The sequence below is a fragment of the Triticum aestivum genome, chromosome 1D, assembly GCF_018294505.1.
Source record: "Triticum aestivum cultivar Chinese Spring chromosome 1D, IWGSC CS RefSeq v2.1, whole genome shotgun sequence".
NCBI classification, from domain to species: Eukaryota; Viridiplantae; Streptophyta; class Magnoliopsida; order Poales; family Poaceae; genus Triticum; species Triticum aestivum.
This window is the reverse complement of record NC_057796.1, coordinates 90,919,551-90,938,465: the sequence shown is the minus strand read 5'-3', so window position 1 is coordinate 90,938,465 and position 18,915 is coordinate 90,919,551. Positions and strand designations below refer to the sequence as shown.

Below are 18,915 nucleotides of genomic sequence, written 5' to 3'. Positions count from 1 at the left end.
ACCGGGTAATGGATAGTGTTAACGGGTGCCAATGCAATTTAGTAGGCAGAAACTAATTCAGTTTTTATAATTAAATAATCCGGCAAGCCGGTGACAGGCTGTTGCAACTATCTCCTCAATCTTGGGTGCGTGCAACAATATTTTCATCGGATAAACCTGTGAACGTGATGCTCATTATTTATCTCTTTTTTTAACAAGTAGTTTTTGTTGGAAATAGGTAGTCTGGGAACGTATAACTTTTTTTTGTTTCTTCTATTATACTATGAAATATATTGTCTTTTTTAGAAACGCATAGAGTATACTCATGTATACCTAGTATGGAGTAACATGTAACTTTTGTAGTATGGAGTATGCACTACTAAGTAAAATTGGAGTGTGAAGTATATATAAGCATTTGATTATTTGAGAATGGATTATTAACACCAAGCTGGAGTATTAATACTCTTTTACGTGAATGTACAAAATATGTGTCCCAAAAAAGTAGTATTTCATATGTAATTTATAGTTCGTTTCAGAATTATGGTGCGTACTACATACTACTATACTGCTATAGTATGGAGTATATTTACAAATTTTCACGTGGAGTATGTGCATGTGTACATATAATTGTTTTTCACAGAGAGTATGCAGTATATCTTTTTGAAGTAGATATAGTTTTTTTAGTATGCAGTATATTGTATGAACTGCCAAGTAAAAAAAATAGTATGTAGTATATTAAATTTGAATTTAGTATGTAGTATATTAATTTTGAATCACAGAGAGTATGTATTTCTTAGAACATGGAGTATATATGCTTTTTTATGGAGGATGGAGTATATGTATCTTGTAGTATGAACTAATATACTTCTTATTATAGAATGGTGTATGTAGTATTTACGGTGGACTGTTGTAGCATATATAATATAAACGAGATATTTATGGAGTATCCGACAGTGTATGTATTTTTTTGAGAAAATTTAGATGGGAGTATGTGTTACAGGTTCGTTAGTGGACACATATTCTTTTTAGAAGGGAGTATATATATGTACGCATGGAGTATGGAGAATGTCATGTACATTACGTTTGTACAGTTAGTTGATGCGTCCAGATCTGATGCACGCTCGTTGGCCAATTGCATGCATCCATGAATGCATCTCTTCTAAACTAGCGATCCAAATCCTACATGCACGAGCATTAGATCGATTCTAGTATGCATATACCTATGCTAAATCTAGCAAATAAGAGAAGGATACATCAAAGATTAACCTGCGTATTCAAAACTAGAGAAGAAAGGATGCTTGACGCCAGCGGCCGGTGGATAAATTTTCATATATAACTTGCTTGTTTTACTGGTGGTAGTTATATGGTGATTATCTCCCCACATAAATCGGGTGGGTGGGGTGGGGGTACGGGCTGGTTACTTTATCGGGTAGAGAAAGTGTGGAAACTCGTTAAACCGAACCCGTTAATCAACGCTCAGATCTGAAGAGATCGGAGGGCAGCTAGGGTGGTGATAGTATATATTTTCCATATATAGGTAAATTGTTTGGGGCACCTAGATGCCTGGGCACCTAGGGCTGTTATGGCAAGTCATATTCATTAGTGCATGTCATAAAATTGACAAAATAATGGCTTTCCATATTTTGTTTGCATGCACTAGTATCCTAAATGGTCAATGATTTCTTTCCAAAACACAAATAATCTGAACATTCGTACTTGGGTGGGTATATACGTACATGTACCCATGATATAACCACGTGTACATGTTATTTGACCATGATACTAGTTAGTGGGTATTATACCTAAGGAAAATATGTACGTGTTGTTTTATACTCAATGAAAATATAGACATAAATGTCATATCTTTTAATACATGTTGGTGTTATACCCAATAGAAATATACACATAAATATATATACCTTGATGTGAATATACACATGAATAAACATAACTCGATGTTAGTATACACATGAATATCTACGCGTTAGTGTTATACCCAATAGAAATATACACATAAATATACATACCTCGATGTGAATATAAACATGAATATACATACCTCGATGTTGGTATACACATGAATATCTATGCGTTCGTGTTATAACCATAACCGATGAAAATATTCACATAAATATATATAACTTGATGTGGATTTTATTTGTACATTTTATTAAACCGTGATACCAGTTAGTGAGTATTATACCTAATAAAAATATGCATGTGTTGGTGTTATAACCCAATGAAAATATGTACGTGTTGGCGTTATACCCGATGAAAATGTGTACATGCTAAAAATATTACATGGTCTTTTCTTAATTAATTATCTTGCATTTACCATACATGCCAAAAAGTACGATAATTAATTAATTACAATTTCCTATTAGAAAGGGACAAATAATGACATGTATTAATTAGACAACATTATTACTTTCCATAGTAGTAACGCCATGCAAACAAATAGGAAAGTAATAATGCAGGTATGCATGCCAAATTTAAACACATCTTATCAGCGAAAGCTAGTGTGATCCAACGGCATCTAGGCAAGGAGCATGGGCACCTAGGTGTCCCAAACTTTCCTATTTGGCATTGTGAACCTTGATGCTTCTTCTATAAATTTGGTCAAAATTGAGATACTTTGACTTCGGACAAAATTTATATGCAAACTAAAAAGGACTGAAGAGAGTATATTCTAAGCGGGTGATTCACATGAGGGTTTGCTACACGCTATGGCAATATGCTTGACGACCACTTACAGGTGCACCTTGTTTTGGTAAACGAGAAGGCGGGTTAGTTTGCACTTTTTCTTGATTGTGCTCCATTCTTTAATATCAATGCCTGCTATAGCTTAGGTTTATTCATGTGCCTTTCTTTTTTCAGATTTATTCATGTGTCTTTCATGATAAAATACATGTTGTGTGTTGTTTGGGCAAGTTACTTCTCTCCCTTTTTTTTCTAATGTGTCTATTTCTTTGTTTGTTGTTTCAACTTTCAAGCCGGTGGAGGATGTTCGATTTTGTGAAAAACGTCTTTTGATTCCATAAACGTGTTTTATGCTTTTTGTGCAGGCCGATGAGGTTCATGTTATGAGATTTGACCACGGGAATAATCTTTAGGTACTGAAGATAATACACATGCCCCTCCCCAATGAGCTTCTGAAACAACACCGAACATTCATCGTCTTGAAACAACAAACAAAGCTATTTTTCGAGAATATGCAATGGTGCGTATCAGTTCATTGATAGATAGAGAGCATAACAAAGTAGGACTTCCTCCACTACATACGCTAGATGGCGTAGTTGAGGGTGGCAGTGAGTAGAAAGAGGAGGTTGCTCAGCCCTGATACAGAGGGTTTAATTTACAGGGATGATGTTATCTAGGTTGTGGCACCAGCGCGTGCCCAAAGTTTGTTTTCTTGTTGGATATCTCGAACGAGCTCAGCAGTAGAGGGGCGCGCAGCGTCGAAGATGCAAACATTCCGGTGCTTCCAAATAAGCCAGGCAGTGAGGGTGATGAGGGAACGGAGCCCTTTGTGCGGCCGGCAGGGATGTCTCCATAGTCTTGTTCCACCAGTTGAAGCAGATGGAGCCGTCAGACGGTGAGCGAATAAGTAAATTTAGCGAAACCGGTAGGTACCGGTTGGAAATCCACCGTCCACTGTGTCATTCAGATTGGTGCTTCCAGCTCAGGTATAAACATGCGATTCAATTTCTTGCAGATATACATCATTATACGTACTGACAAGGCTGACACCATCTGGCCATACCTGAAGATGCCCTACTCGCTTTATGTCCAATCATGCATGTGTACTCCCACATCTCTCCATCCCATAGAAAAGCTAGCACTTAATTTTAGTGTGAGATATTAATTGATCGATATCTTTTAAACAAATTTTTTATCTTTAAATCTATTTATATATTTCAATTTCTGATGACAAGATCTTTAAAACAAGATCAATCTTGAATATATTTAAACGAGTTAAAATTTCATGGATAATTTTTAAAAAACTGAAACTTATTTTATTCATTTTAACAAAGTAATTTCAATCACTTAAAAAAACTGATTTCACTTTTTTTTAATGATGTCACACATTTCAGAAAAGTAGTTTCAGAAACATATTTCACTTAGTTGAGAAACCTTATTTCGAAATTGATTTCACTCAATGCAAAAAATGATTTGAATTATTTAAGAAACCTATTCCACTCAATTCAAAAAGATCACCGACTTCATAAAAACAGATTTCGCTCGTTTATAAAAAAGATTTGAAACAATCAGTTTCACATGTTATAAATAACTAGTTTCAAAATTTTGAAATAACAAGTTTCACGTATTTACACTGAAATATGTGTCATGTGTATAAAAAAGGATTTCACTCATTTCAGAAATTAGTTCACTCAACTAAAATTTGATTTCACTTATTTAAAAAAAATCAGTTTCACACATGAAACAATCCATTTCACATACCAAAATAACCAGTTTCACATATTAAAAAATGGACCTAAATTGTTGCATAAAACTCACTTCACTCATTTCAGAATATAATTTCACTCATTTCAAAAAACTTATTTCAATCATTAAGAGACTGATTTCGTATGTTTTGCCAAAAAAAACTTGATTGAGTCGTTCAGAATAACTAATTTCAATTATTTTGAAAAAATATTTCAAAAAACAATTTCACTCGCTTCATAAAACAGATTTCGCTCATTTAAGAAGTTTTGAAATAATCATTTTCACATGTTTGAAATAAATAGTTTCAATATTTTGAAATAACAAGATTCATATATTTCACACCAAAAAATGTGACATGTGTATGAAAAAAGATTTCACTCATCTCAAAATATTGGTTTCACTTATTCCAGAAAAATGATTTCACTTATTAAAAAAATTACTAGTTTCAAAACAATATTTTGTGTATTTTAAAAAATAAATTGAAATAATCGTCTTCACATTTTTAAATAACTAGTGTCGCATTTCTGAAATAACAAGTTTCACATATTTCACACTGAAATACGTTTCATATGCATGATATTTTTCTACAAAAGTGGTTTCAGTAACTGATTTCAATTTTTTTGAATAAATAAATTTTAAGTAAGTGAAATTAAAATTTTGGTATGATTGAAATAGCAAAAAAGAAACTAGTTTAAATATATTCAAGATTGGTCTTGTTCTGAAGACCGTGTGTTTAGGAATAATATATATAAAAAATTCAATACTAGAAAATTACTGTTGAAGATATTGGGCATTTCCAATTTAAAACAAAGATAAAATACATGAATATGTTGGAAAGAGGGAGAGACAAGAGATGCTTCATGCATGCATGCATCGCACTTGTTAAAAAAGTACTACACTATCGTGACATTGATTTGACTAAAATCAGAAATACAAGAGATGCATTTGCACTAAATATTTTCATATACACATGCATATGGTCCCACAACTTTATGTATGGCAGCACCTTATTGGTAACAAGACCACCGGTACCTACCGGAACCGGTAAAAATGACTTTGCGGGGCGGTGAGGCAGTGGTTCTGCACCATGAGAGGATCTCATGCCAAGTTATCCTGGAGAAGACACAACCCACGAGCAGGTGGTGCAGGGTCTCCAGTTCTTGCACCCAGAGGGTGCAGAGAGGGTCGTGCTGGAGCCCATGTCGTGCAAGGTCAACAGACCAGTAGCGATCGAGTGAGACCATCCAAAGGAAGAATTTCACGTTGAGGGGAGCCCAATTCTTCCATGCCAATCTCCAATGTGGCGCCATTGTCGATCTGTGGAAGAGGGCCCGATGGCATGAATGGAAAGAATAATTCCCGCTGGCAGTCCAGCGCTAGGAGAGCGTGTCCGGGAGGTCATTGAGCGCGGTCTGTTGTAGGCGCCGTCACACGTTGATGTACTCCATCCTGGCCAGGGGCCCAAGTGCACCACTGATGTCCCGAGTATGAGGCGGTCGTGCAGGCCATTGCAGAGAAGGCGTTGCCGGCGCTTCAATTTGGGGACAATGGAGACCAGGGTGGGAGCAATCTCAGTGATGGACCGACGGTCAAGCCAGTGGCCAGACTAGAATTTGCACGTACTGCCATCGCCGATGGTCTAGGTGGTGGAGGCGTGGAAAAATTGCGCCACCGCGGGATAATGGCTAGGTGGAGGAGGCGCCAGGGGCAGCTGTCATTGGTAGCCTTAAGCCACGTCCATCGAATATGCAACGCAATACCAGTCCGCTGTAGATCACGCACTCCAAGCCCCTCCTAGCTTGAGTGGGTGACAGACTCGTGGACTGGAAACAAGGCATGATCAGCCTTGGTGTCCTTTCTACCGTGCCAAAGAAATTCTCTCATGACGCGAATCACCTTCTTGAGGATGGGCGGGTTGATGGCCATAGTGAGGAGGAGGTACACCGGCATGGCCGATAAGACGTGCCGCACTAGGGCGAGGCGCTCACCACAGGAGAAAAGGGAAGCCTTCAAAGTAGCCAGTTTCTTCAGCATTCTCTCCACCAGTGGAAGCAAAGACGGAGAGGGGGTCTTGCAGATGGAAAGTGGCAAGCCTAGGTAGGTGAACGGGAATGGCGTCACCGGGCATGCCAGGGCATCGCCAATGCCAACACATGCATCCAGGGTGCACTGAATGGGAGTGGCTGAGCACTTCGCAAAATTTGTGCAAAGGCCTAATGCATCACCAAAAGTCTGCAGGATTTGTCGCACTACCGCTAGCTCATGGGGGTCTGGGTGGCAGAAGACGACGACATCATCAGCAAACAGAGAGATCCTCGAGGCGGCATGCCGGTTAGTGAGCCGATGGAGAACGCCATTGGTCATCGCGAATCGAAGAAGGGAGTTGAATGCCTTAATGGCGATGGTGAAGAGCATAGGTGACAAGGGGTCACCTTGGCCCAAACTGCGCGCATGGTGGGTCGGAGGGCCAGTTGATGAGGACCCGTGTTGAAGCCGTGGATACGAGAATGAAACCCAGTTGCACCAGCGGTTTACAAAGCCCAAGTGTCACAGCATGTCGATCAGGAAGGGCATGACACAGAATCGAAGGCCCATGCCAATGTCAAGCTTGAGGAGCACACGCGGTGATTTGAGATTATGCAGCAGACATGCCGTCTGTTGAACCAGTAGGAAATGTCGTGGATGAACGCGCTCTGGTTCACCGAGATTATCTCACCAAGTCGCGGTGCGAGACGGAGGGAGAGGACATTGGCGAAAAGCTTCGCAATCAGGTGGATCAAGCTGATTAGTCAATGGTTGAACAATGAGGATGCGCCCGCTTTGAGAGAAGGGTGAGTAAGGCCTCATTCAGCTTTTGGAATCCACGCCCATTCAAAGAGAAGAGCTTGTCGAAGGCGTCACAAAGATCTCCCTTGATGATATCCCAGCAGGAGCGCAAGAACTGGGCCGTGAAACCATCAGGGCCGGCACCTTCCCATTGGCCAATTGCTTGAGCGCTTCCTAAATCTCGGCCAGCCTTTTGCCCACAGGTCATAGTGAAATATCCACACACACATAAAAAAAAAATCATTGCAGCCTAGGCGGCGCAGAAAAGCGCGCTTATACTTCTAGTGAATGTCTACAACCAAACGGAGTTTAGCTCGTAAATCTTCACCGTTGATGTACCTTAGTTTATACTAATAGATGTTAACAATGCTGTTTTCAGAGCTCACAGTCACAGCTTAGAGGAGCGTGTCTGTTTCAGAACCAGTGAATCTGCATAATCATGGCCCTGCCATTTCACAAAACAGATAGCAGAAACCAAGTGCAGTAGCTCATCCACAAATGTAAATATCATTGATGTATACCATAAGTAACATATAACAAAGCTTCCACATGATCAGAGAGCCTAGCATGCACATAAGTTTGCACAAGATGAGAGAATATACAAAGCTACTCACAAAATGTCACTGCGGTTCTTATATTGCCGATGCGCTTAACCATTTCCAGGTGCAGGGAAGGAAAAGAAAAGGAAAATCTTAACAATATACATAAAAGTCTTCCCAATGCACTCATGCATTTCTGCTTTGTTCCCCCTGGTGGAGGAGGCAAGAGGATCCTCAGCTATGTACGACTGCAGTGCGCTTGGAACTAACTGAAGCAAGACGATCTGCACAGCCCTGTATGACTGTAGTCGATCCCACAATGCGCTTGTTCTTGCCATTGGTTCAGTTGGGTGTCAGAATTTTCGAGCGGCATGGTACAATTCAATGTAGTCCAGTGCGGGCCGGTTCCATGACCAGTCTTGTTCCATGACCCTCTTACACAGGGAGTGGAACCAATCACGGGCATCGAACCAAGCGCCGATTGCTCTGAAATGAGGTATGGAACATGCAAGGTAAATAACCTAGCACTACTGCTGAATTCAGGGCTAATTGAGGAACGATACTTGCCTGTTGAGGGCATAATCCACGCCGTTGCTGTCGGCTCCGTCGAAACTGAACCCATTTGGTTCAAGACCAAGAGACCGAGCCCGGTCCTTATCATTGTCTACGTCGAAGACAGTGTCGTAAAGTCCTGCGATACCAAAGGATAGTTTCCATTTCATGTCCAACAGCTCGACATATGCAAATCAGTGCAGCATAATGGAGAGAAATAGTCACACACCTCCGGTTTTCCGAACTATAGGGATCGATCCATAACGCATGGCAACAAGTTGTGTTAAGCCACAGGGTTCGAAGATTGAAGGGACAATAATGAAGTCGGAGCCAGCGTATATCTGCAGCATGATCGATCATCAACCTAAATTATAAAGTAGTCTCCAGCTCCCATAATGGAGGGCTGGCTAGATGGTGTGTAGGATATTGGAGCTCACCAGGTGAGAAAGAGGCTCATCGTAGGTTAGAACAAGCTTCACCCTACCGTGGTAAACACCGTGAAGAGCATCGGCCAATCTGCAAAAATCGCCTTGTATTCGATGATCTGGAGCTGAACCAAGCAAAACCACCTAGGAACCAAACACTTCATTTTCAGACTTTTGTTTTGAAGTAAACAAAAACAAATAGTAAGCAACTTTTTATAAACAAAACGTTTGATGTTTATTCGTTCACAAGGGATGATGAACCTGTCCGTTGCTTTCGAGGGTTCGGTGAATTGCGTGCTTGATGAGGTGGATTCCCTTCTGGGCTGTCAGACGGGTGATGATTCCGACAATAGGGACATCAGTTTGCTGTAATCCAAACTTCTGCTGCAAGGCCCTTTTTGCAGCTCTCTTGCCTTCGACAACATTCTCACAAGTATAAGGGACCTGAAGTAGTATGAAACACATAGTTAAGCATAAAACTATCTGTGGCCTTGGTATATATCTACTTGCACTCTGGGAAAAAATCTGGTACCGGGATAAAATTGTCAGTGTATGGATCCCAGATATCTGGATCAATTCCATTGAGAATGCCGTAGAATTTCTCACGATGAGGAGCAATGGCACCATGGCCTGCCACGTCCCTTGAATATGTAGGAGAAACCTGAAAAGTTTGGGTGGAAATAGTTGAATACGTACAAAACACAAGAACATGATTCTGTAAAATGTGGAAGATTTTCTGTGCGCCAAACAGAAAGATTAAAAATTACAAGACAGTAAGGCACTCACAGTTGTGGCTTTATCACAGTATGTCATTGCTTTACCAATATAATGTGCTCCAAATTCAAGATTGTGGATGGTAAATACAACCCGAGTGCTTGCCATTCTGGATTGGGAATAGTGTTCCTTATATAGCCAGGCGACCGGAGCACTTGACCAATCATGGCAATGTATTATATGCTGTCACGTGAATACAGATGCAAGTTTTTTTAACTGAGAAATGGAAGGGGATAAAGAAGCAACTGTTGCGAAAACACAAGTAGCATTCAGATAGTAGAGTAGGAAAGGAAACACCAATGCACCAAATAAGCTAGTAGTAAAGAAACTGAAAGTAACGCGCTGAATACAAGATTTTGAACATGGTGCACTGGAATGGTAAACAAGAAAGTGTAGTCTCACAAAGAAAAAGTCAATATAGCAGCTAGTATTCTAAATAATACGTACTGGAGAAAATTCATTCTGGAGGATAAACTCAAGAGCAGAATGACAGAAGAACCCAAATCTGCGGTCATCATTCCTTCCATATACACATCCGACGCCAAACATCCTAGAAAAGGAAATGTCAAAATGAATAGGTTGTGAAGAAAAATCCTCAGGAGAGTTCTTGAGATATTGGCATCCACTTACAGGAAGAGAACCAAAAAGAGACAACTAGACAAGTAAATCATTTATTTTTGATAAATGGTGCTGATTGCTTGTGCCTTTTAAGCTCTAACATTCAGGTGATAACATTTCTTTCTTTCATATTTCTCTTAATTGAAATGCAAATCCCATGCCAGATAATGGAAGGTGTACACAGCACGTGCAAGTGTGTCTGCAATCTAGAGAAACTGAAATTTGACAATCAAACGCATCCTCAAGCATAAATAAAGGTTGAACATCTTAAAGGGAAAGGAAAGATTGTCTACCTTATCATTGAGTGACAGATGGCAATAGTTTGCTACAGGTTACAAGCGTTTGGTAGCGTCATATGGGCGCAAGAGATATCAGAATAAAAACTGTAAGGAGCCCCATGGAGTCCTTGACAGCCACTGACCAGGGCCTAGCCTTAATGCACAACCTTTTGTGCCCACGCGATGATCTTAGCTGTGTTCTTGGTTGTGCAGGCTGCGTGTCCAAGGGTGATCATGGAATTTAAAATTAGTTGGATTGATTGGCTCATCTAGCAGCAAATTCCTTTAGCTCAAAAGTGGTTATAGAGCCACTAATCTCACATATCATTGTTATAACTAGCTCTCAGCCTGGAATGCCAAGGCCAATGTATTGTGTTACTAATTGGCTTCTATAGTCTACGATAAGTAGTTATATGAATGAGAAAAAGGTACACATTATTAACCAGTACAAGGCTCTAGCCTAATAATTTTGTGAAAAGAAGTAATATGTTTTATATCACTCAACTATACATTTCCCACAAAAAAAACTATACATTAGCTGATTCATACCCATTTTGAGGTTCCAGGAAGTAAACGGTCAGGTCTTCGACTCGTCCAACCCATACTTTTATTTCTGTACCACCCCAAGAAAAACTTTGATATAAATGTAAATCCTTGACCTGCATTGAAATAGATGTAACTTGATTAATAATGTATAATGGATATAAAACAAAGGAAATTCATTAGTGCCTACTGATCTTGGCACCCCCTTATTGGTCATATATTGGTTTATTGGGATCTGTGCCACCCTACTGCGCTCCATCGCAGCTCAGAATTCTTTAGCTTCAGTTGAAGCTTCGTGGCATTTTGAGTTGAAATTTTAAAGACTAAGTGAATAGATTATGTAGTACAGTACTTCAACTTACACTGCTTTGGTTCAAACAGTCGTACTTCGGGAGAATAACCTCGACAGTATGCCCTAGATCTTGAACGGCACGTGAAAGACTTGTAACAACATCCCCGAGACCTCCAACCTATGAGATCATCGATCATGACAGAGCATAGTATTATGGCATAGAATGAAAAAAAGGCATAAGGTGATGAGATCTCGCCTCGCATCAAAGAAACTAGCCTTAGAATTATATTACCTTTGCAACGGGGGCCATCTCAACGGCAATGTGGATAATACGCATGTAATTCTCTGTTTCAATTGAATCAGAAACAGGAATATGATAGTCCATCCCATTCCTGTTGTCATAGATCCCATCTTCTTCCCACTCGGAGAAAACAAAGTCCATCATATAGGCATCCGGTGGAACATTAACTAGACAAGGAACACAGATAAACATAAGGAAGTAGGAAGGATACAGCTTTTCGGTGCTCTGTATTGTACTCAGTAATTACAAGGCAAGTAGGATAATTAACTTCATTGTAGAAAATGGAAGCTTTATTACCCCCCGGACTCTGCGCCATCGATGCATCTAGTACACAGTAAACCAATTTAACAGGGATTTGGCCAAGTTGCGGAACTAAGTTTCTACGTTTTAACAAGGCTTAAGTGACTTCACAATATATATCAAAGTAAGCCTATAGGCCTTATACAGAAAGACGCTCCCATTCACGCTCCGAAAAAATAGCTACAAGCTCGACCAGCCGAGAATTTCCCTTGGTGCCATAATTTTTAAGAAGAAAGGTGACCACTCACCCTATGGAGGGGGCGGGGGGGCTGCAAGCACTTTTTTTTAGAGAAGAGGTGCCTGCAAGCACTTCAGCCCGCTCCAGCTAGCCACCCGAGCAGACACTCGGTCTCAAAACAGCTACAAGCTTATATAGTACTCCCTCCGGTCCATATTACTTGTCACAGCTTTAGTATAACTTTGTACTAAAGTTGTACCAAAGTTGCGACAAGTAATATGGATTGGAGGGAGTAGTTGCATATCTGTTATGGGCTTATGGCATTAAACTAGCTAATTATTACCAATAATAGAACAAGAAATATTGGATCCTATCTGTGCATCATTAGTTGCACTTGACTCTATTGATTGCATAAAAATGGTTATATATATACTAATAACAGTGATGTAATAACGCAATAAACCTGTGGCTTTTAAGAGCGGCCCATCCCCTGATTTCACCATCTTCTGGGGTGGCAATGCTCCACTTGGATGCATCCAAAGGTTAAAAGAGCATCTAAACCAAACCTCCGGCTTTCCATTTAGCACTGTGTTAGAGGGATTGTATAGCACATCCACTGTGGTTCCGGCACGTATTTCAAGCGGTTCGGTATAAACAATGTGTTTCTGGGAAAGCAGAAACCTTCGCATAGTTTTTGCCTTCATCTCAGCTTTGATATTTGCACTTCTCTCAGCCTGTGTAGGTAAAAAGGAACATGAGTCAACCCAAACAACCCTGATCATATGTTTTGTTCCAAACATCAGATATATCTTTTCTTTGTTAATTGCCAGTTACTCATCAAGCCAACCAGCCTCGAAAGGGAGTTACCTTGCAAATTTTAAGTAGGAATGTTCTTATGGTAAACAAAGTTATGTTGTGATTGGTATATTATCAAGTGATTTTGGATAAGCTTGCATGGAACCATGCATTTTGAATTTGGAAAATAGACGAAAGGGAATATATTTGCCATCACTCAGGGGTTAACTGCCAAAATTATAGAGATCTATATGCAAAGATTTTGTTGCAACTCACCTTTCTTTTCATGGTTTCTTCCTTTTCTCTCCTTTCTTGCAGAAGCCTTGTATAGATGTTTTGCTCCTCTTGCACCCAGAAGCCTTCCTCGGTTACATTGTTGTTTGGAAGAATAGCATGGAAATCTTGTCGAGCATTGTTGTCATAGTTCCTTGCATTCCCAGCTGGCCCATCAGCAAAAACCCAGTCCAACACAAGTGCTTTTTCAGGTGGAATAACTGTACATATAGAGAAAAGACAGGTATTACATTACATATATGATCCACGGAATACAAATGATCTTTAAGCGTCTGTCTATGGTAAATGTTGAGCTTCCATGGCCTTCGAGTTAATAAAATACTTTCTCATGACATCAATAAAACAAGGAAATTCATGCCATATTTGTAGGAGCATTATGCTAGAATCAAAACAAATGTTTCCTCAACAAAAAAAATCAAAACAATGTTGCCTTATGTACAAAGGTTGAGGTGTCGTACCATCTGCATACCACCAATCGCCGTCTCTGTCATTGCACTTGACAAAGCTTTCAACAATAGAGAGTCCATCTGACCAATTGTTGTAACCACCATGCATCCAAATCTCAGTACTATGCGCAAGTGGCCTCGAGTTTCTGTTATAGTATAACCTGATAGTATCTCCGCTTGTATCTGTGCTAGCCTCTATGTACCACAAATTATCAACACATGTTCTGGCCAAACTCAACATACTCTGCAATTTTTTGTTCTTGATCTCTATCTCGGCCTTCGCTTGTGCCCTGACAGCTTCATCTGCAGCCCTTGCTTCCTTACTTCGCCGCTGTTCTTCAGTCTGTGTCCTCCTTTCAGCTTCTTCCATGGCAAGTTTCTCAAGCTCCCTTTGCTTTTCTTTAACCAAGAAATCCTCAAACAGATCTTCATTCATAGTGCCTTCTATTCCTATACAGAAATCATTGTTGCCATTGTTCTCATAGACCGTGCGACCGTTGAAGAACACAAAGTCTAATCTGTAGGCCTCCTTGGGTATGTACAGTTTGCAAGACCACCAAACCCCTCCAAGGTCACTCTTATGCAATCTTTCAGTGAAAAGCCTCCATTTCCAACCATTGAATGCTCCTTTGATGACAACATCGGGTTCATTCGCCAAAGCTGTTAGGTCACGATTGAAATAAAGATCAATAACTGAATCAGCTTTCACTACCTCTGGAAAAACAAACAGCTTGTTCCTCATCGAATAATTTTTCTCAGCGAGTTCTTGCAGCATCACCTTTAGTGCTTGCGGATCCACAACATCCTGTGGTGACCCCTGGATATCTTGTTCAACGTTAACGGACACAGAGGTCTCATCAACTTCATATTGTCCATCATCCTCAATTAACTGCACTTCATCTTCAGACCATGAAAGCTCTTCCTCAGAAAGCACATGCTGAATTTTATCACCTCTCCCCATTCCAATTTCAGTTATAGAAAGCTCATCCTCGTTAACTACCATCTGTCCTTCGGCAGCACCTATCTGATGTTCAGTCATGTAAAGATGTTCCTCATCAACTTTCTTCCAAGTTATCGTTTCCACTGCTTGGGTTCTATCTGCCTGATGCTTCCGCAACACATTGTCAACATTAAATTTTACATGAAGCACATCCTCATCGGTTTTCTCGGATGTGTGATCTCCCTCCTTAGCTTCCAGTCCATTCACATACAACGCATCCTGTCTATCAACAACAGGAACTTGCTTTGTTTGACCCTCTCTCGACGTACCAACAATTGGTACGTTTTGTTTAGGGAGACTAACAGCCGAAAGATCTTGACTACGGAATCCAACTATGGACTGCTTTTGCTCAGTGACACTAACAATTGACTGGTTTTGTTTGGGGAAAGCAACAATTGACCGGTGTTGTTTACTAGAACCAAAAATTGATTGGGTCGGTCCCGCAACATCAGCAATTGATTTATCTTGTTTATAGGAACCAATGATCGATTGGTTTTGTCCTGGTAAATCATCAATTGACAGGTCTTTTTTATCACTAAAATTTACTTTGCCTTGTTCTTCAACCCTGACAAGTCGCAGCTCAGGATTCAAACTTACACCTGTTTTAGCAATAGCCTTGTCCCACATAGAGAATGAAGACGGTACTGGATATTGCTGTTGGTAAGTCTCTTCTTCATCGGTAGCTTCACCCACATGATCCACTGCCATATGTTTCTCATGGCCTGATTCACTTGCAAACAAATCCATCGCAAATGTTTCCTCTTCTGATCTAGTTTCATCCACCACATCATCCACTTCTCTGTATGTCGCGCAGCTTGAAGCATTTCCCGACAAATCCGCCTCAACTGCGTCTTGATCAGCCACGGTTTCATCAATTGCATCCCACATCGTCGCACTTGTTGAAACATTTCCTGACGAATCCGTCTCAAACCTGTCTTTTATAGACCCAGCTTCATCCACTGCACCCACTTCCACTGTTGTACTGCTTGAAAAAACATTTCCTGACAAATCTGCTCTAAATATGCCTTGATCATTCCCAGCTTCAGCACTCGTATCCACTTCCCGTACCGTTGCACTGTTTGAAACATTTCCTGACGAGTTCGCCTCAAATGTGTCTTGAACAGGCCCGACTTCGTCAACCGCATCTAGTTCCACGGTCGTCGCACTGCTTGAAATATTTCCTGACAAATCCAGCTCAAATACGTCTTCTTCAACTCTAGCTTTGTCCGCCGCATCATCCATCACATCTACTATCACACTTCTCAATGTCTCTTGTACAGTCCCATTATGATCCATCACATCCACTATCACACTTCTCAATGTAGTTGCTGGCAAATCCAGCTCAAATACGTCTTCTTTAACTCTAGCTTTGTCCACTGCATCCACTTCCTTCTTCGTTATACTGCTTAATGAATTCACTGTCAGATCAGCCGCAAGTATATCTTCATCCGCCACATCCACTCCCCCGATTATAGAACTGCTTAAAGCATTTTGCGACGAGTCCGCTTTAGCAGTCTCGGCTTCTCTAGTATCTGTCCATTCTGCTGTCTCGGTACTTAATAGCGCATTGTATGTATCAAGAGTTTCTTCATCCCGATTATTGTGTTCTATATTCTCGGTGCTTGGTTCAACAATGAGTCTTGTCGTATATCCTCTAGAAGAAATGACTTTAACCTGAGGTGATACCATCTTTCTTGATTTCCTATTAGGAGGATCTGAATGATGCAATTTGGAAAGACATGAAGTTAACAGAACATCTGGGCTGTGTTTCGTTGCAAAGTATTCTCAAAGTATTTCAAGGATACTACAGTTTTTCTAAAAACTATGGTTTTAAATACTTTGAGGTGTTTGGCTGTAATAAAAATTGTAGTATTATAAACTACAGTATCCACAAAACTGTAGTGTTTTTGCAGTATTAAAAAAAGTAGTTGGGACCTCTTTTTAAAAAACTGAGAAACGCAACAAAGGCCTTGTCTACTGGTGGCCTATTGCAACGCTGTATACTTTTGATTGCCAAACATACCACTGTTGCCGAAATACTTAGAAAGACTGTTGGTTTCATAAACTACAGTATTCATTGTCATCGCTATAGAAAACCGTAGTATCAAAATACTGAGGTTTGAATAAGACATTGCTTCCAAACAGATAGAATGATAGGCCATTTGACAGATTATTCCTCAAACCTGAACTTGCTACCATGCATCGAAGGGTCCTGCTTCGAGTAAATCTGCCATTCATCAAAAAAGGCTGGAAAACACAAAAGGGAAAATAAGTTGTGCAGCTCAACATGTTTGAGCGTAAAAAGGAAACCTTCTTATAGATAATGCTTGAGAAAATCCGAAGGTATTTGCGAACAATCGGAACAGAATTATCAAGGTCATTTAATCCTACCAAATTATTTATGCCTCTCATATAAATTCTACTGAAATCGCCTTCTGACCTCACTTCTTCTTTTTAGCATAATACAGTAGGGAAGGTCCCCACTGTATCTCATTTTCTGACCTCACTTCTAAGCAAGGATAAATTTCTCCGTTCAACAGAAAGGATGTAATCCAATTTATATCGTCTTCATAGTTTCGTTTCGTCAAAAAACATTAGCGCAATTCGAACTACTGATACACTCGCTATCTGGCAGACAAATACCAGCTTATAGAAAGATGGCAATGCTCGCCTTACATACGGAAGTAACTTTATCGCAAAAAATATATGGAAATAACTTCATCACAAACATACAAGGTGCAGACAATGTAAATACTCTCCGAATTCGCTCCACCATTTTTTCGCAATGAATTTCTGTTTCTTGTTCGAAACTCTTGCCGTGGAAATCTTCACTCCAAATTAACCAGCATTAACATTAACATTTCCATGATCATGCAGACTGAAACGCTAGAACAGGGGATTTTTTTTAACAAATATAACAGAATTCATGTTCTTTACCTCTTCCAGCAATTAAAATCACGTCGTTTTAAGCCAGTATGAATTCCAGCTCACCACATTAATAAATAACCAATATGTTCCGCATGCAAATCAAAACCAATGCCCTTTGACTCCCAGATATAAAAATGTTCCCGAGATGAAAGAAATCAAAATCACTATAAACCTTTTTTTTTTGCGGAATAAAATCACTATGAACCTGACCCGGGACAGAACCAAATCAAACAACATTCCGTGAACCGACCGAATCAAGAACCATAATCACCCGTACCTGCGCGAGGCCGCCGCCGCGGCCGGCCGGCCGGACGACGACGAGCGGCTGACTGCTCCGAGGGCACAGAGGGCTCCGTGGCCGGAGAGCCATCTCCATTTCCGGGAACCTACTAAACCCCGCCCGCAAAACCCACCACCCACCACACCAGTCAGTCCACCACGCAGCGGCGACTGCCCTATCCCCTCTGCCTCGCCCGCCTAGCCTCCCCTCCTCACGGGGAAAGAACTAAAATTGGAATACAACGCTCTGGCGTGGAGATCTGCGCACCAAAAAGGCTCCTTCGTCCTTCAACCATTTTGTCCGAGAGCAGCTTCGATCCTTTATTTTCGTTTGGTTTTTTTGTTCGAGCTGCTTCTCCGTGTGCGCACACATGGAAATGCAGGTGGACCAGTAACGGACGGTGGTGGATGGCTGGTGTTTTTTGTACTTGCTTTCTTTTTCCAGCAAGTATATTGTTTTCTTTTGAAAAAACTTCAACGCGAATGTTCGTGCAGGAAGCGGAAGACAGAGCAGAAGGTAGGAGGAAGAAGAGTGAGGGGCTGAGGGCCACTTCTGATTATGGGAAACTGCACACAAAATCAGCTAGAATAAACCGTCCAGTTTTTTCTGAGATTGTTGTACGAGTTTTTTTTTAAATAACCATACATATATTGAAAAATACACCAGAGCTCCTGGATGCTCCACCCCTATACGAATATTAATTTCAAAAAATACTAGGAAAATTCGAAAGAACTTGGAATATGGGGATATCAAACTTGGATGCCCAAATCTACTCTCATGTGAAGTTTTGTGAAAAAATACCATGACATGTATCCATGGAAGAAAATATAGTCTGACCTATGATCCACCCAAACAGTTTTTTCTGTGCATAAGAATTTTTTGTCTGTTTTTACTGAGAATACGTTTCCTGATATTTTTTTCATGAAACTTCACATGGGAGTAGACTGAGCATCCAGGTTTAGTATCCCAAAATTGTAGACTTTTTGAATATCCTCGGTTTGTTTTTTGAATTTAATACTCATATAGGGGGGGGGGGGTGGAGCACCCCAATGCTCCAAATCCTCTCCCATCACATATATTTCATTAGACAAACGGATTACAATGGGTACACATGTTGTCAC

General features: G+C 40.4%; 1 protein-coding gene across 1 annotated transcript; it reads right to left on the bottom strand.

Moving 5' to 3' along the window:
- Nucleotides 1–7,742: 7,742 nt before the first annotated feature.
- On the bottom strand, nucleotides 7,743–18,139 carry LOC123180520 (starch synthase 3, chloroplastic/amyloplastic). Its single transcript, XM_044592587.1, has 16 exons — nucleotides 17,792–18,139; nucleotides 16,770–16,833; nucleotides 13,599–16,301; nucleotides 13,123–13,340; nucleotides 12,515–12,785; nucleotides 11,565–11,740; nucleotides 11,343–11,450; nucleotides 10,987–11,096; nucleotides 9,989–10,091; nucleotides 9,554–9,724; nucleotides 9,300–9,428; nucleotides 9,029–9,211; nucleotides 8,780–8,911; nucleotides 8,572–8,683; nucleotides 8,358–8,481; nucleotides 7,743–8,276 (listed from the first exon to the last, which is right to left on the bottom strand). Exons 1-16 carry the CDS (start codon nucleotides 17,888–17,890, stop codon nucleotides 8,144–8,146), a joined length of 4,836 nt encoding a protein of 1,611 aa, XP_044448522.1. The 5' UTR covers nucleotides 17,891–18,139; the 3' UTR covers nucleotides 7,743–8,143.
- Nucleotides 18,140–18,915: the final 776 nt, after the last annotated feature.

Bases quoted from the DNA above. Each gene is read 5' to 3' on its own strand.
- LOC123180520 (XM_044592587.1), bottom strand. From the start codon at position 17,890: ATGGAGATGGCTCTCCGGCCACGGAGCCCTCTGTGCCCTCGGAGCAGT. The intron at 16,834-17,791 runs GTACGGGTGATT...TGTGTTTTCCAG, and splicing joins GCGGCGGCGGCCTCGCGCAG to CCTTTTTTGATGAATGGCAG. The intron at 12,786-13,122 runs GTGAGTTGCAAC...TTACCTACACAG, and splicing joins AAGAAACCATGAAAAGAAAG to GCTGAGAGAAGTGCAAATAT.